The sequence below is a fragment of the Thermochaetoides thermophila genome (genome assembly GCF_000221225.1).
Source record: "Thermochaetoides thermophila DSM 1495 unplaced genomic scaffold scf7180000011816, whole genome shotgun sequence".
Classification (NCBI taxonomy): Eukaryota; Fungi; Ascomycota; class Sordariomycetes; order Sordariales; family Chaetomiaceae; genus Thermochaetoides; species Thermochaetoides thermophila.
Genome location: NW_006383032.1, coordinates 6,858,124 through 6,873,970, shown reverse-complemented (window position 1 = coordinate 6,873,970; position 15,847 = coordinate 6,858,124). Strand labels below are relative to the sequence as shown.

General features: G+C 53.5%; 8 protein-coding genes and 1 non-coding gene across 9 annotated transcripts; 3 read left to right on the top strand and 6 right to left on the bottom strand.

Moving 5' to 3' along the window:
• Positions 1–316: 316 nt before the first annotated feature.
• Positions 317–1,489, top strand: CTHT_0039700 (uncharacterized protein; the record flags this gene model as incomplete). The annotated part of the gene is made up of 1 exon (XM_006694317.1): positions 317–1,489. One exon carries the CDS (start codon positions 317–319, stop codon positions 1,487–1,489), a length of 1,173 nt encoding a protein of 390 aa, XP_006694380.1.
• A 110-nt stretch (positions 1,490–1,599) lies between these two features.
• CTHT_0039690 (uncharacterized protein) lies at positions 1,600–3,066 on the bottom strand (the record flags this gene model as incomplete). Its single annotated transcript, XM_006694316.1, has 1 exon — positions 1,600–3,066. One exon carries the CDS (start codon positions 3,064–3,066, stop codon positions 1,600–1,602), a length of 1,467 nt encoding a protein of 488 aa, XP_006694379.1.
• A 1,006-nt stretch (positions 3,067–4,072) lies between these two features.
• Positions 4,073–5,195, top strand: CTHT_0039680 (uncharacterized protein; the record flags this gene model as incomplete). Its single annotated transcript, XM_006694315.1, has 3 exons — positions 4,073–4,465; positions 4,515–4,860; positions 4,984–5,195. 3 exons carry the CDS (start codon positions 4,073–4,075, stop codon positions 5,193–5,195), a joined length of 951 nt encoding a protein of 316 aa, XP_006694378.1.
• Positions 5,196–5,317: 122 nt separating this feature from the next.
• Positions 5,318–7,525, bottom strand: CTHT_0039670 (uncharacterized protein; the record flags this gene model as incomplete). Its single annotated transcript, XM_006694314.1, has 3 exons — positions 5,318–7,065; positions 7,121–7,251; positions 7,302–7,525. 3 exons carry the CDS (start codon positions 7,523–7,525, stop codon positions 5,318–5,320), a joined length of 2,103 nt encoding a protein of 700 aa, XP_006694377.1.
• Positions 7,526–8,097: 572 nt separating this feature from the next.
• Positions 8,098–8,199, bottom strand: CTHT_0039660. Its single transcript has 2 exons — positions 8,162–8,199; positions 8,098–8,141 (listed from the first exon to the last, which is right to left on the bottom strand). It is a non-coding gene; the product is annotated as a tRNA-Leu (tRNA).
• Positions 8,200–8,442: 243 nt separating this feature from the next.
• CTHT_0039650 (uncharacterized protein) lies at positions 8,443–9,114 on the top strand (the record flags this gene model as incomplete). Its single annotated transcript, XM_006694313.1, has 2 exons — positions 8,443–8,518; positions 8,570–9,114. The coding sequence occupies 2 exons, from the start codon at positions 8,443–8,445 to the stop codon at positions 9,112–9,114; spliced, it is 621 nt and encodes a 206-aa protein (XP_006694376.1).
• A 94-nt stretch (positions 9,115–9,208) lies between these two features.
• Positions 9,209–10,175, bottom strand: CTHT_0039640 (uncharacterized protein; the record flags this gene model as incomplete). Its single annotated transcript, XM_006694312.1, has 2 exons — positions 9,209–9,965; positions 10,021–10,175. 2 exons carry the CDS (start codon positions 10,173–10,175, stop codon positions 9,209–9,211), a joined length of 912 nt encoding a protein of 303 aa, XP_006694375.1.
• Positions 10,176–12,185: 2,010 nt separating this feature from the next.
• Positions 12,186–13,061, bottom strand: CTHT_0039630 (uncharacterized protein; the record flags this gene model as incomplete). Its single annotated transcript, XM_006694311.1, has 3 exons — positions 12,186–12,696; positions 12,751–12,815; positions 12,948–13,061. 3 exons carry the CDS (start codon positions 13,059–13,061, stop codon positions 12,186–12,188), a joined length of 690 nt encoding a protein of 229 aa, XP_006694374.1.
• A 1,056-nt stretch (positions 13,062–14,117) lies between these two features.
• Positions 14,118–15,431, bottom strand: CTHT_0039620 (uncharacterized protein; the record flags this gene model as incomplete). The annotated part of the gene is made up of 5 exons (XM_006694310.1): positions 14,118–14,386; positions 14,515–14,614; positions 14,863–14,878; positions 15,074–15,206; positions 15,257–15,431. 5 exons carry the CDS (start codon positions 15,429–15,431, stop codon positions 14,118–14,120), a joined length of 693 nt encoding a protein of 230 aa, XP_006694373.1.
• Positions 15,432–15,847: the final 416 nt, after the last annotated feature.

Sequence of the window (15,847 nt, the reverse complement as noted above, 5' to 3'; positions counted from 1 at the left end):
AGGGTCAGAGTGGAGGAATTCTGTGTGCAACTTAGCAGGGGCTATTAGATGAACTTTAGGCTGCCATCTGCGGGGTGTACGAAAAGTGTTGGCGACCAAGCCCAGTTGAGCTGGCCGGTGATGCATCCGTCCCGCCTGCCTGCAACTGTCACTCAGCCTTCGGCCAACCCTTAGAGGAAAGAGTGCTCAACATAAAAAGGCTACCCTTCTCAGCTACTTGAACAACTGATATCCAGACATTCAAAACTTGAATTTATTCCTGATTTCGAAAACTGACACAAGTCATAAGCAATTTCGATTCAATCAATTCAGCACCATGTTAAGAAAAAAGTACTACAACAACCCCAAGCGCCTCGCCCTCGCGGCGATTGCCAAGGAGACATCCGAGTTGACACTAACGGTCGCAGCCAGCCTGCCGCGCCTCAATCCAACTCATTCCGAAAAGCTCTCCCTGGAAACCTTGCCAGCTCTTGATCCTGCCAAGTGTCCGCGCTTTAAACTCCCCGACTCAACCTACGGTACGCGGGTGCGCGTCTTCAACCAGGACACCTTCGACGCGGCTTTGTCCATGCCGGCCATCGTTCTGGGCATCAGTTCCTTTCAGAGCAAAGCGACACAGGCTAAAGAGTCCGAAATCCTCACCCAGCTTCAGACACACGCATCCCTGCCAGACCAACTTAATGCGACCACCGCCCCAAGAGTCGCCGTGCTCAATATGGCGTCGGAGTTTAGTCCCGGAGGCGGTTGGCTGAAGGGATCGACGGCACAAGAGGAAGCGCTATGTTACCGCAGCACGTTGGCAGCGTCGCTGCACAAGAACATGTACCCCATGGCTCCAAGGACAGGACACTACACGCGCGACGTGGTCGTGTTTCGGGAGGGCATGGATCGGGGGCATACGCTGTTGATTAAGGGCAAGGGAAGTGACGGGAAAGGCATTCCGGATGAGGAGCTGCCGGTAGCGAGCGTCTTAAGCATCGCCGGAGTGAGGAAACCGGCCGTTAAAGGGAAGGGGGAAGTTGACGAGTCGGGAAGCTCAAGTAAAACTGATCAGCCGGCCAAAGAGAAGAATGATGAATCGCCTGCAAAGAGCGGTGAGTCGAGAGTGAAGGGTCATTTCAAGGAGAATTGGAAGGACAGGAAAGGGCAGCCGGAGGGAAATAAGCCAAAAATTCCAAAAGGCGATCTCGTCTTTGCCGATCCCGCGGTCCGGGCCTTAACCAAAGACAAGATGCGGCTCTGCCTGCGTATGGCTGCGTCCAAGGGCCATACTATGCTTGTCCTCGGTGCCATTGGTTGCGGCGCCTTTGGGAATCCGCCACGTGAGGTAGCCGCCTGCTGGATGGAGGTGCTCAGCGAGAGAGAGTTTGAGGGTGGCTGGTTCAAGGAGATCTGGTTCGCGGTCTACGACCGAAGGAAGGAGGGCAACTTTGAGATCTTCAGCGAGGTTTTTGACGGGAAGGTGGTCGGTCAACCCACAACCCCGTAGGCTCAGAGAGCCAGATAGTTCATTAATGCCCAGTAATCACCCCATGGCCCCAAGAGTCGATATCTGCATGCTTGACACCCTCCTAGAGCAAAATCTGCGTACATCCCTAGTCATGTCATGCCACGTTCCGATTTTGTGGCATTATTCTTATCCTTTTTATCCTTCTTGATGCCGACGCGCAACACCTCCAACAGCGGGAAGAACTCCCGTCTCTCCAGGGCATCCACCCACTGCTCGATGCGCCTGAGATAGAATCCCGAGCCACACTTAGTTATCGCATTCAGGAAGTCCACCTTGAGCGCGCCCTCCTCAACCTCCAGGTCCCAGTCTGGGCGCAGCCGGCGCATGTGCTCGCAGTACACCTTGCGCAGCTGCGTCTGTTCGTATTCCATCAGGTGAATCCAGTACAGTTCTGTCTTTCCCTCGTTGTCGAGGTCCTCGGTGTCGTCGCCGCCATCCTCATCCCCCGCCTCGCTGCCTTTATCGCTAACGTCGGTGTAGCAGTTGCGGTCGGGCTTGGTCTCGCGCTCGGCTCCTCGTAAAAATTCGGGAACCTGCGAGGCGACCCATCGGGGGACTGTCGAGACGCATTCCCTGGGCTTGTCAGCAGATATCAAGTATGAAAGTAAGTGAGTGTCAGAGACGAACCATCCCACAATGCCGGTCAGGTTGCCCTGGTTGTCGACTAGGATGTTGCGCAGCGTGAGGTCATCGTGCCAGAGTACCGTCCGCTCCGGGGGGTTGACGATCGCCGGGAATATCTTATGCAGAATGCGCAGCAGCTTGCGCGCCACTCGCAGCGCCGTTTCAGCATACTCCTTGTCGTCATCGTTCTGCGCCTGCGACAGCGCGGCCGTCTGTTCCTTGATAATAACGTTCAGCTGTGTCCGCAGCCAGTCATGACTCGACCGAAACGGTCCTCGTCGAATAGGGTAGTGGAATCGCGGGCCAGCAAAGAAAAACGGCGTGACGACCTGCCCAGGCTCGGCAACACTGTCGGGGGTGATGGCCGTGTCGATATCGCTGTCATCGCACCTTGCGCCGAGCGTCCCAATCCCGCGAAATCCCTCGCCAACGCTGCCACAGCGTAGCAGCTGCGCATGAAAGGCAGCAATGCGCGCCGTCAATGCTTCCTTTTGCTCCATCGTCATCTTGCGCCAGCGATAGTACGCCGGCGTGCCGGGTAACCTGCTCATCAGCAGCCATTCATAGCCGATCTCGTTGCGCCTTGTATCGTCGAAGGCGACGAGCTGGGGGACAGGCACATCGGGAATCTTTCTCGCAAGCAATTGCAGCGTGGCCGCTTCGCCGCGGGTCTTGTTCTGCGGGTCGACCGGCAGGGCCACGCGCATGACGAACTGCCCATTCGGCGTGCGCACATTGTACAGCTTGTTGTAGGCGCCGTCGCTGTAGAAGGAAACCACAAAGTCAGATTCGGCAGCGTCGGCGGGAATGCCCAGATGGCGGCGGCAGACTCGAGTGATGGCCCGAATGTCGGGGTCCCGTGTCCACCGTGCCTCCGGGCCCAGGCCGTTATCCTCCCAGGCCAGTCCCTCCTGGATGGCATGGTCCCGCATGCTCTCGGTGGTTGCTGTTTTTATTCTTTTTTTGCCGCCTGCGCTGTCGGCTTGCCGAAACGGTAGCGTCTGCTCCAGGGTCGTGGTTGGATCCAGGCTGTTGGTGCTCTCGGTGGGCCCCCAGCTGCTGAGGGGTCTAGACGAGCTGCATCGCGATGCGCTCTCGTCCTTAAGGGCTGGTGTGGCAGGCCTTCGAATTTGGTGCGACCTTATAAAAATCGAGGAAATTTGCCGTGGAATGCACAATATGATACCTATGTCTGCGGCCGAAGCCGCCAACAATGCTGGCGTCGCACAGCGGACGGAGGAAATAAAAGTAAATAAAAAAAAAGGTGCTGGCCCGAATTCCGGTAGCGCGTCGCGTGAATGCCTGGAGGGGCAAACCAAGAACGCGATGTGGGGGCCCGTTTACAGGTTTCCACCCCAAACAGCCTCCTCTTATTGGCCCGGATCTGTGACGGGGCCTACAAACCTCACGCGTAGTCTTCGAACTTAGCTTATTTGATCTCACCGCTGTCACCAATCTGACGATGCTGCGCAAGCCATGAAATTAGACCTCGTTTCCCTCATCATTTTGAATACCTGTGACTAATGGTGCGTTTCGTCACATTGTCTAGTGCTCCTTGTCAGGCGGCGCAGCGGCAAGGTCCTTGGACTTCAAGGATGTTAGGGAAATGACTTAACTTTGTGAATGAAATGTCAAATGAGAGCAGAGAGTAACCAGTTTGTTGCACAGCCTCAAATCAAGTTCAACACAAACAGGTCAAGGAAGAAAACCTGCCAGCCAACAAAACTTGGAATGACTGGAAAAAGGGCCCGGCACAATACCCGATGGGCCCCTTACCCCACCATGACGTATATGTAGCAAGCGCACGATCGCATCGCGCACGAACAAGACATTTCAGTCAAACGTCCGCCCAAGATGAGGTTGAGTCGGGATTCTACAGCCGAATTCAATTTACAACCTTGAGCCCTACCGTTGTAATCCACCTTCATACCGATCACAATGTCCCAAAACTCCCCCGAAATCCCAAATATCGGAACCCGCGCCCACATGGTAAACGGCGCAATAGCCGATTTCCTCGCGAACCACCCGGCCCTCGAGCTTGGCGGTGAGAAAGGCTTTTGCGTCGAACGACGGCAGCACATGGAGGTATTCGCGCTGCATAAGATCCCGCAGAGCAAAGTTAATCCCATTGGTGAGGTCGAGTTCACAGCGATCCGCGGCCCGCACGGGACAATCCCGTTTCGTGTGCTGTACCCTCGGTCGGGGGAGGGACGCAGGCAAAAGGGCGATGCCGGGGCGCTGGTTTATTTCCATGGGGGTGGGTATTCGGTGGGGACGGTCGATGAATTTGAAAACGGGTTGAGGTTGGTTGCTGAGGAGTCGGGGTGTCAGGTCAGCCGGAAACTCCAAGCTGTTGAGGTGAGATGCTCATTGAGGCTAGGTATACGCCGTCGATTACCGGTTAGCCCCTGAATTCCGGTACCCGACGCAATTGGATGAGTACTCATCCGTCATCGACTGGCTGCAAACAGAGGGCTTTCGATCCAGAGGTGTAAATCCAGACCGAATTGCCGGGGGAGGCGACGGCGCGGGTGGAAACATGACTGCTGCCGTGTGTTTGCGAAGGCTGGACGAGGGAAAGAAGCCTCTCGCAGCTCAAATCCTTCTGTATCCCGAAACAAGACTGCCGTTTGAGACGCCAGCGGCTAAGGAAAACAACTCCGGCTACTATCTGCAGTGCAACGGGATATTTTCTTTTGGTTCGCACTACCTGCCACGACCAAATGGTAAGCTTTAAGAAATCTCCCTTTTCACCGTACCGTCCTCATCGCGTCTAGGGCCATCACCGCTAGATCGATACGTCTCGCCGGGAATGCAACAAGTAAACCAACTGTTATGGCAACCCCCAGCTGCCATCTTCACTAACGGTTTCGATCCTCTGCGAGATGTCGGGATTGAATATGCGAAAAAGCTTCGAGACGCTGGTGTTAAGGTCAGCTGGCACCATTACGACGACCTCATCAGCGGCTGGCTCCAAATGACAGCCTGGTCGTATGCTGCAAGAGACGCTACTAAGAAGGTAGGAAAGGAAGTCAGGAGGTTGTTGTACGGAGAGGACTAGAGGGAGCATGAATGTAAGGTAAGCGCTGTGGAAAGGAACTCAATGCGACTCCCAATTCAAATTAAATGGATATGGTTTATGTACATGAACATGAACTGTGCCCAAAACTTATGAGACCTTTTTTACAGTTCAAGCCTCCTGATACTGCCACTTCCCGCAGTCATTCGCCTTCGAACTGCGGATGGTGGCCCGCTAAAATCTCTGGCTGACTGCGGCCTCTGCATGTGGGCATCCTTCGCAACGCCAATCACTTCGTTTAACGAGTCCATCTTTTCCAGCGCATCAATCACCTCCGGCGGCGGCTCCGACCCAAACACAGCTTGGATATCGTTGTGCGGCGACAACCTGGGCCAATACCACCAAGACTTGATCCTGAACGGCTTCGACTTACGCGCCAAAACGTGTCTGCGCTCCCAGAGAGCAATGATCAACAAAATTGGAGCATTTATGGTCCGAATAACGGCCACATTTGCGCGGTGGAATGCCAGCGGGCCGAGCATGAACTTAAGCGGCAGCATAATGAGCATGGCGAGGATGTTGAAGGGAGGGGGGTACGAGAAGATGGCATCGCTCTTGACGCCCTGGAAGGTGAGCACGGCGCGGCGGAATTGGACCTCGGCAGCCTCGTTGGAGATAATTTTCGAGAATGTGTTCGTCAGGATGGCTACGAGGATAGTTAGGAAGAGGGTATTGCCGAGGAAGGCGAAGGTGATAATGAGGGTTGGACCGAGGATCAGGTGGAAGTCGGCAGCACGCTCGATGCCGGTGCCGTCGAGACCGAACCAGATCCTGAGCTCGTCAGCAGTGATCAGCAAGAGGTACACGAAGGGAACGTACCAAAGCAACCACTTTGAGATCGTGGCCCAAGTAACGCCGACATTTAGCGAGTTGTCGCCGCTTGTCCGGGCAAGGAACAACAAGCCCACAACGAAGCCAGCAAAACACCAAATAGCAATGAACGTGAGTCGCGTAAAGTCACGCATCATGGCATGAAGAGCGATGAAAACAATGTTGTTCGGCATCAGGGTGAAGGCGATGCGAGTCAGCATTACTGGCGCAGCTGTGCATAGGACGGGCAGCGCATAGTAGTCGTGATCGGTCAGCAGGAGCTCGAACGTCCGCACCACGCCGTATGCAGCATAGATGACGATGAACGTCACATCCAGGAAAGACCACAAATTCTGCGCATGCACCTCCCAGCCGTGCTCGACGATGGCGGCAAACTGCTCCAGTACCCATCCCGCCGCAAAAATGTTGAACACAGTCTCAAAGAATCGAAGACCGTCCAAGTCATGTCCCAGGCCAAAGTGCACAACCGTTAACATGTAAAGCACTAAGAGAATGGCGAAGTGCATGAGTTCAATAATGTTCCTGATCTGTGGCACGATCAGGCGGTGGTGGTTCAGGATCGCGGCACGACGAGGCTCGTAAAGCGATACAGGATGGTGCTTGTAATGGTCAGGCAGAAAATCGACAAATGACACAGGAGTGTACACGACCACGCCCTTGTACACGGCATCTACGACGAGCTGGCAAGCTGGAGAGCCGACAAACATCTTACTCTCCGAGACGATAGCAAGCTCGAGGGCCGTCAGTTTCCGCTCGTGGCCCCCACGATCTTGCACAGCCCATTGCGGTCGGAGGGCCCGGACAGTCTCAGGGGCGGTATCACATGGGTCGAAGCCAGAAACAAGAATGTTTGCAAGCAAAAGCAGGCCTGTACGCCCGGTATGGTCTTCGTGGAAGCGTCGGAGGATGCGGGTTGCCAATATTTCGCAGAGCATCGCTCGGGTCTCATTAACGCCCTGGTGCTGGGAGCTGGCTGAGCGAGGCCGCAGGAACTGGACCCGGTTCGCGATAAGGCAGTAAACTGTGCAACGGTCGGGTAAGCATGAGTTTGCGAGACAAAGTCGAGTGAGACACACCCAGCGCCATATCCTCGGGGTTGTAGAGCCGTTCAACGAGCGGCCGCACGACTTGGTGGTCCATCTGGGGTGCCCGGAGCTCGTCCAGCGTGTAAGTGTCGTCAATGGCCGCCATAATAAGGCGGCGGATTCTTAAAAACGTTAATATCTGCCCAAAACACAATGCCCCTTCGCTACATACCGGTGCATCGTCACGTAGACCGACATGAGGTTGACGCCACCCGGGCCGGGTGAGGCGGACGAGCTGCCGGCGTCATCTCGCGCCGGGGCAAGACGTCGGAGACGGTATCGAGGCGCCAGGTTGTCGTCGTCGTCAGAGTCGCCAATGGGACGGAGCACGGCCTCGGGATCGTCGTCGGCTTCGAACGAAGACCGAGAGGAGGAGTCAGAAAAGTCGGCGCCCATATCGCCGTTGTTGTTGCTACAAAAAGCCAAGAATCATGAGGACGACGCGGGTTGTGGCGGCCTAGGCATTGTTTGTAACGTCCAGGGATCGGGTCGAAGTCGGTGAATCTTGGGGACGCGGCAGACGCTCCAAGCCGTTGATTCCTTGGCGGCAGTGGATCGGCCAGCATCCCATAACGTAATGGGGCCTATTTCCGCGATCTTGGCGACCCCTGAAAACGCCCAACATGTGTTCGCAGCGGCCATGATGTTGGATTCCGATGGATTTGATAGGGCAAGATTGCGGTCGGGATTGAAGTTGCAGCTGGTTAGATCCTTGGAAACGGAGAAATGAAACGTCATGACTGTCAAAAAGCTGCCATGTCATCCACGGCTGTGGTAGTAACCAACTGCTTGCCGAATCAGAGGTTAAAAGGGGAAACTGCCATGGAGTTCTGTTGCAACCCTAACCCTCGAGGTACGCCAATCAAATCTCGGCGATCTAGTGAAACGCAGATTGGTCGCACAGGTTTCACTCAAAAAAGTCCTCAACGCATGCATGCCAAGCTCAAACATGCAAAAGAGAAAAGAGTTAACAAGGGTGAGATTCGAACTCACGCCCCTTTCGAGACCACGGATTTAAATCAAGGGTTAACACCTTAACGTGGCGCCTTGGACCGCTCGGCCACCTTGCCCTGAAGAATTGATGAGGGTTTCTTGTGGAAGAATAATTTTTGTCTGACGGAAGTTTCGGGCTTCGGGGACCGATTCCTCGCCGGGTGGTGAACCTTGATGTCCGGGCTAGGGTCTTGTCTTCGCGGGGTGTGACGCGTGTCTCGGCACAACACGTCTCCGCTCAGCCCGACGTCGAACTTTTTAAGACCAGAGCTTCCAGAGATCACCAGCGTTCAGACTGAGAGAAAGTGCTATCGTTCAAGATGACGACCTACAACACGTCCGGGAGGAATACCCTTTGGCTGGTCTGGTTCCTGACCCAGCTTCCCATCACTGCCTGTAAGCCGCGTCCGCAACCTCCAGAGAGTGGGCTGATCTAACCAGTAACAGTCGCCGACCTGCTGGAGTTCCTCTGGCCGAAATGGATGTACGAGCCGGCCGGTTCGCCGCTGCACGCCGCGTTCCGTAGCAAGCAGTGGTACATCGCGAGTTTCAACGACCCCATCGTGCAGTGGACGCCCGAGACGTCGGCCGGCCACGACAGCTGGATGGGCCTCTTCCTCTTCCTCGAGGCCGCCTTCCTGCTGCCGGCGATCCTGTACGGCTTGTACTGCTTTGGCATCCGGCGCAAGGGCACCTCAGGCGAGGACGAGCTCCTATTCTTCGTTTACGCGCTCGAGGTCTGGTTCACGACGGTCGTCTGCGCGTTCGACGTCTGGAACCTGGACAGTGCCGTTTGGTCGGCCGAGATTAAACACACGCTGGTGATCCAGTTCTACGGGCCATACTTGGTTCTCCGTAAGTCTAACGTCCGCAGTCGTTCTGCACGTACGCTGACGCAAGAAGCGGCTCTTGGAGCCATCGACATGGGAAGCCGGATTCTGTACCGCATCAGGACCGCGGATACTCTGCTGGAAACTAAGAAAGCGAATTAATTTTGGACACGGGGAACGTGTAGAAGAGCCCGTAACTGGTCAATTTAGCAGCTCAGCCAACTCCAAACGCCGTAATGGTATCAGCCATGCACCTTTAGTCGATTGCTTTCTTTGTGTATCCCCAGCCATTGCCCACGCTCTTAAGCCCATATCCCAGAGGCGTAGCCCCTCCTAGGTTCCTCCTCCCTCTGAGCCTCTTTGGCAGCACAGACCCAAAGAAGTACGCCGCTGTAACAATTACACCAGCACAAAACGAGACCAGGCTGTAGAATATGGTGCTCGCATAAAAGTGCCCTCCCATGCCCGACCATTCGACCTTGCCCTCAGTCTTGGGCAGCGCCGGGGTAGGAAACCACCTGATGCTGAAACTGAGCGGCAGAGGGTCGCCAATCACCAAACGCGTTGTGGAACTACCCTCCCCGTGTGCCAGTGGACTCGTGCTATACGCAGTCGCGCTGTCAAGAACACCACTGTCATGTTTATGAATGTGATGCTTCGGAGTGCTGTGCAAAAGGACGTTCATGTGCGTGCTAATGTGCATGTGGCTCAGCTGCAACTTGCCAGCCAGAGCAAAGACCAGTGGGATATATTCTCGCCGCGGCGGCTCATCACCGACAACTTGGACATGGGGCTCGGGGCGGGCAGGCAGACGGCAGGACAGGGGAGCGTCCATGTGGATGTAGAACTCGAGCAAATGGAAGAACGGGTCATCGACCATGGCGATGGTGCAGTTCTTTTCCTCTTCAATGCCGTAGTAGAACTCGAGGGGCTTGCCGGTCTCATTGCAGACGGGGAAGGGGATCCATTGGATTTCGTGTGTCATGGAATCCTCGATGTGCTCGCCGCTCTCACTGGTTTTGTTAGCAAGCACATTCAAACACAAAGTACAACACCGGATGTTCCTACGAGCTGCGGTTCATGCACTCGACGGGGATAGCGGCGCCGTAGTGGTACGCGGGTAGCGCATGCTCGTGGCCAGCAGCCAGCGCCGTCTGGGGCAACGACAGAAACGTGGCTGCGAGCAGCCCAAGCAGCTGCACAGGCTGCGGAAGAAACAACATTTTATTGGCTTTTCATAAATCGCATTCTATTGTGGATCATGAGATTTATAATGCAATGCGGTGCATCTTGCTTTCGAGCGACGTCGACGGTTGCCGCTTTGTCTGGTCCTCGGTGTTGGCAACTGTGTTCTGGCAGCGGCCTCGGCCACACACACTTCAAATCAGCCCAGCATGGGCCACAGACATGTTTAGTCATCAGTCCTGCTAAACCCTAACCCTGATGTTGACCAGCCAACCTCTTGCCCTGAACCCCTGTGTCGCATAAACACTCACCAGTCTCGCAGAATGATCCGAAACATCTCGTAAGCTTCACACGAAGGGCTCGGCTGAAAGCCTTGCCTTCTGCTACTAATACCACATAAATGCTAGGGAACTGGGCATCACTGCCTGCATCGCTACTCTACCGGCTCGATCTCTTTCGTGAATTGCAAATCATATTTGTCTTCATCTCTCGTTTATAAGCGCATACTTAGCCAACTAGTCTTGCTCATACTTACTATTCCATTCAAGATAGCCTATCACACCGACCAACCCAAGTTGAAAAGGAAGCAGAATAAACCATGCCGCAAATCCTACCACACGTCCGCCTCTGAACACGTCTTCAAGCAAGGCATGACCAAGGGCTTGTATCTCAAGTTTGTAACCCGAATCATTGTTGCGTACGATCGTGATTTGTCCTTTGCGTGGTCCAACTGCACCATGTTTTATGCATCGGGAGCGGCCGCCTTAAGCTTGGCAATCCTTGGTTCCATGCCTGGGAGCCAGAGCTGCTTAAACAAGGTCCCTGTTGTTCCTGATGCTGCCCTAAGCGTCCCCCAAGCCATCTTAGCCCAGATAACTTGATTCTTGAAGAAAATGTAGACAACCCTTGGAAGCAAAGGGACAGTGAGCCAGGGCAGGGCCATCAGGAATTCAAAAAGCCCATGATGGCGGACGGGGTGGAATAGGATATTAATGTTAGATCAGGCGAGTCACGGAACACCTCCTGAAAGATACTAATGATGTCAACGTTGTGGTTGGAAAAGTTCCTTGAGAGTTGAGAATTGTTGGGACACAACCACAAGGTTGAGGACTCAAGACCTACCTATTTATAGCTTGCTAAAACGGAGAACCATATCGCCTTATCTCTCAGCGGGTATCAACAGCGCGTTTTGCCCCTTGTTAACCACTGTGGCGGTGGTGATAGTCCTGCAGGCAGGGATTGACAATGAGTCAAATAGGTTGGATGATAGCCACTGACAATGTGGGGTGCACAACGAAGTCAATGATATGTGTAACAATCCTTTTTGGTCCTCAGTATCCTTATGTTAGGGAGAGGAAACGTAACGTGTGACTTGGTTCGGTGCAGGCAGATATTGACAATGGGTCAAATGGGTTAGATGATAGCAACTGACGATGTGGGGTGCACAACGAAGTCAAATAGTACGTGTAACAATTTTCTTGGTCCTCAGTGCCCTTGTGTTAAAAAAGGAAGAACCAAGAAAAGTCCTTCATCGTGTCCGGGCAACTTCCTTTACGGAATCCTCTTGCCTTATGAGTCCCTTGGCCTTCCAGGCTTTTCAGAGGTCTTGGCCTCCTGCCTCGGCCGTCTGGCTCATTCGGTCGTGTGGCTTCATATATCTTCCAGAGTCAATTACGTATTGTGTCGTTCACAATCATTCTATCTCTGGTGTCCCTTGTGTTCTCAGTCACGTATACCCCTTTCCTTGGACTTCCGTGTCCGTGTAACAACATGGATCATTCTGACTGTGTGAGACTCCTGTCTCTCAGGTCAGCGGCTTGGCACCTCTCGAACCAATCTCAGGAGGCCTGCCTGGATCGTCACAAACATAGTAAAGCCCCATCGTCCTCAGCACAATAGCCATGGTTAACCAATGTCTCTGGGCCATAGATGTGTGTGAACCAGCCGAAAATCCTACGCAATGACCATAAGAGCGATAACAAGTCATGCCAATATTCATCAGGGAACGTCATCTTGATATGACGCCCGGTAACAGAGACGTTTCTGTTTCAGAAGAGAGAGCGACTGAGTTCGTCGGGTAGTGCGTCACCGCACTCGATGTCGCAGCAGTTGGCAAAATACAGGCGATAATGGGCCAATACATCATACTTGCGACTACGTGCGAAGAGTGATTCGTCCTCGGTTTGCCTAAGTATATCTTCCTGGAGTTTGTGGAACGCCTTCATACCCTCGCCGTCCGGCAATGGCATGTGAATGTTAAACAGGCTAAGCAGGCAGTAGGCCATGTCGTCAACTCGAGTCGTTCGTCGTCTGGCCGCCCACAACATCTTCTTGGCTGCTGAGAACTCAGTATGATTACCAGAGTCAAGATATCGGCGGTTAATGTTAGTGATGGACACGATCAGGTCGACCATGTCGGCTCTCGTGCCGACTTCAACCCAGTTGGTACCGTAAAAGTACAGAACAGGCAACGCGAGAAGCTCCTGCAGCATCCATCCGCGAGTGAACCAGCGCACTCGCCGGAAGCTGCTGTTTGGAGCATACGGATCTTCGTCTGTCCTTACATCGTTCAAAAAGGCATAGCAGACAGTCGCCCGTCTGTATTAGCTGTACATGGAGTTTATTGCCTCGCCAAGCTCGGCCGAGCTGGACTTGTCGATGCAGCAGGTGTCGATCCACTGACTGTGTTAGTTCGAGTCAATCATTCGGGACAAACTCACGATATACTCAAATCCATCCTTCACTTCTTGCGCACATGCCCCTTCAAGCTTCCTGAAGCCAACTCTCTCCTGCGCCAAACCCAGCTGAACGTTTTGAACAGGCACTTCCTCGATGCCCCACGTGTGGGAGAGGATAGCATACGGCGGGACATCATCACCAAGAAACTCTACAAGTTCGAGTTTGGTGGTGCGGAGCAGGCACATTGCGAGCTGTCATGATGCCCGCGTGTCGCGATGTCAGAGATGAGAAACGCGCAAACTCTTGAGTTTGCTACATGGCGACCAGCAAGAAAGCGAAGCATCCGCCAAGACCGGGGCTGAAACACGCTGTATTACAGTTTACACCTCAATGCGGAATCCGGGTAGATCCTATCGCTGCAGCAACACGCTGCTGGTCTAGATTCGCTGAGAGTTAAAACGGACAATGCTCATTAAGATTGGCTGCGCAGCACCTGCTAGCATTGGGATAGGTTCATCGGAAAATAGCCGACTCCGCACATTCGATAAGCTTAACGCTCAACTCCGAGACCCTATGTTCACCCGCATGGAAGGCCACAGCCACAGGTCCTGCATTGTTGTCACAGCCACCTATTTATTGCTTTGCTTGAGGCCGCCTAAGGACTGCGACATTAACGGCGGCATTCGTGCTGGTATCACTGATTGGGTAGTCAGAAGGGCCAGCCACGATGGGGGTAAATCCCAGCCCCACTGCCATCACTAGCTGGGAGCTGGGATGCATAGCGGCAATAGTTGAACTGTGAGGGCGTTAAAGCATCAAGTAGGGCTGAGTTGTAGCTCGTATTGGAATAGAGAATATTGGTGTGATGGCGCTTATGAAGGCGTCCTAAAATATGATGGATGGGATTAGTTTTGTGTTTGAGAGATCAACATCCACATCAACTCCAGTCCCCAACAACCTCGCAGCGTTTTTCACCATAACTGGTCGAAATAAATATTGCATCTGCTCCCAGAGCTCTCTCTATCATCATATCATATTAAATCTTCTAGTAATCCTCGACCTGCCGTTGTGTGGTTGAGCTCAGCACAACAGCCGCGAACTTCAACCAATATTCAATTACTTCATCGCTCCTATTCACTACCAATGGCGCTCCAGTGGCTAATCTGGCCGTGGATCCCCGCGCTCCTAACGCTCCCAGGCAACTTGGCTCTCTTCTCCTCCTCCCTGCGATAAACACCCTGGGGCGACGATGCCTGGTTCGCACTTACGACCGTCTTCTTAGACTTCGTCTACCGCTTCAGCTACACCCTCATGGGGGGCCTTCCCCTTGGTATCCTGCTCTTTTCTGGGGGGACGGTCTTGACGTCCCCCCAGAAAAGAAACACGAGTTTATATTCTGGATGGCGCTCAGCGCCCTCCTGATGCTGGGTTTCATCTTCGTCGTTATCCCCCTCTGGCTCGGGCTCACCATCATGGTGATGCTCCCCGTGCGGTTGACGCTCTGCGGCAGCAAGTGGTATCTCTATCTCATGGCTGGTACCGAGACCATTGGTACGAGCAGCTCCCGCGCCTGGAGCACAAGGGCATCAAGGATGCGTTCCTAACGGGGCTCGGCGCGGGCATGATGACGGTTTTGGGGACGCCTAGGCAGAAGAATAATTATAAGCGGATTCTTCGGTGGGGCTACAACCGAGGGACGCTGCCTCAGGAAATACTCATTATGCTGAAGGCTGCCGGTGGGATTCACGAGGAGGTTGTCTGCGAACTGGAAGCCGACATCCGGTTTCAGGAGTTGATCCTGACACAAACATCTCAGTGCATTGAGTTTGTAGCTCAACAAATGCTTTCCAACGACCCTCGAGTAGTCCTGGAGCTAGAACAGTTGTTGTCCGCTGCAGCACAACTAGAAAACAACGCAGGCTTGTTTGCGTTAACCTCCAGTAGGCACAGAAGCCCAGGAAGTTGCTGGTTCATGAGGTCAGGGAGAAGTTGGGGAAAAAGAGAGGGAGTGTTAGGCAACGTTCATTTTGGACTTTGTGCTCATACTCTTCTTGTATATGTTCTGATCGTCAATGGGTAGTCAGGGTATCAGTCATAACTCGATGCAACTTCAATAATCTTCGAGAATCCGGATCCCAGCATGTGAGCCTGAATGTCACTATTTTCTACCCAATCTTGGCTCCTAAAAGTTGCTACATCCGGGTTACAGCTTGGCAAAGCTGAAACACACCCAATAATTCAAGCTACAGGCTCGTACCCAGCCCCGCGCTGATACGCAGACCGGTTCGAGAAGAAGTAGTAGATGATCAGGCCGATGACAGGGAAGAAAAAGACAACCAAGCACCAGAGCAGCTTGTGGATGGGCGGCCGACTGGACTTTAAGACCTCGACTATAGAGAGTTAGGCTCAGGGAGATCGTAGCTAGGAGCAGGAGACACACCAAAGACGATAATGTCAAGGATGAGGACGACAAAGCCCAATATGCCGCCGCCTGTTCCATACTGCCAGCTGTTGTCGATGGACTCGGCAGAAATCGGGGCGGCCGGGGCAGCAAAGGCGAGCTGGGCCAGCCAGAGCTGGAGAAAGAAAAGAGAGAGGAGCGTAGAGCAGAACATGGCTGAATATCTTCAACTTAATGTCTACTGATGGGAAGATCAATAGATAATAAATAATGATGTGAAGGGATTGGGACTCTTGATGGACAACCAGAGGACACAGTGACTTAAAAAAAAACATGCGCGACCTAGTGACGCCAAAGTGTACATGATCTGTCAAGTTTAGCACCCGGGAGCCGTGACATCACCAACCTAAGTGGGCTCGACAGCGTACAAAGTTCATCCCTGCCACTGACTCAATCAAAAGTGTTGGACCAGCATTTGTTCGTCTCAAACACGCTGGGGGATTCGGTATAGTGTGGACCGTGCTTTTAGGTGCACAAGATGCTTAATGTGTATACCACCATTATCGAAAATGTCCAGGATATCAACACCATAATCAGCTCACTTGGGAAGTCATTACATCATCCATAGCC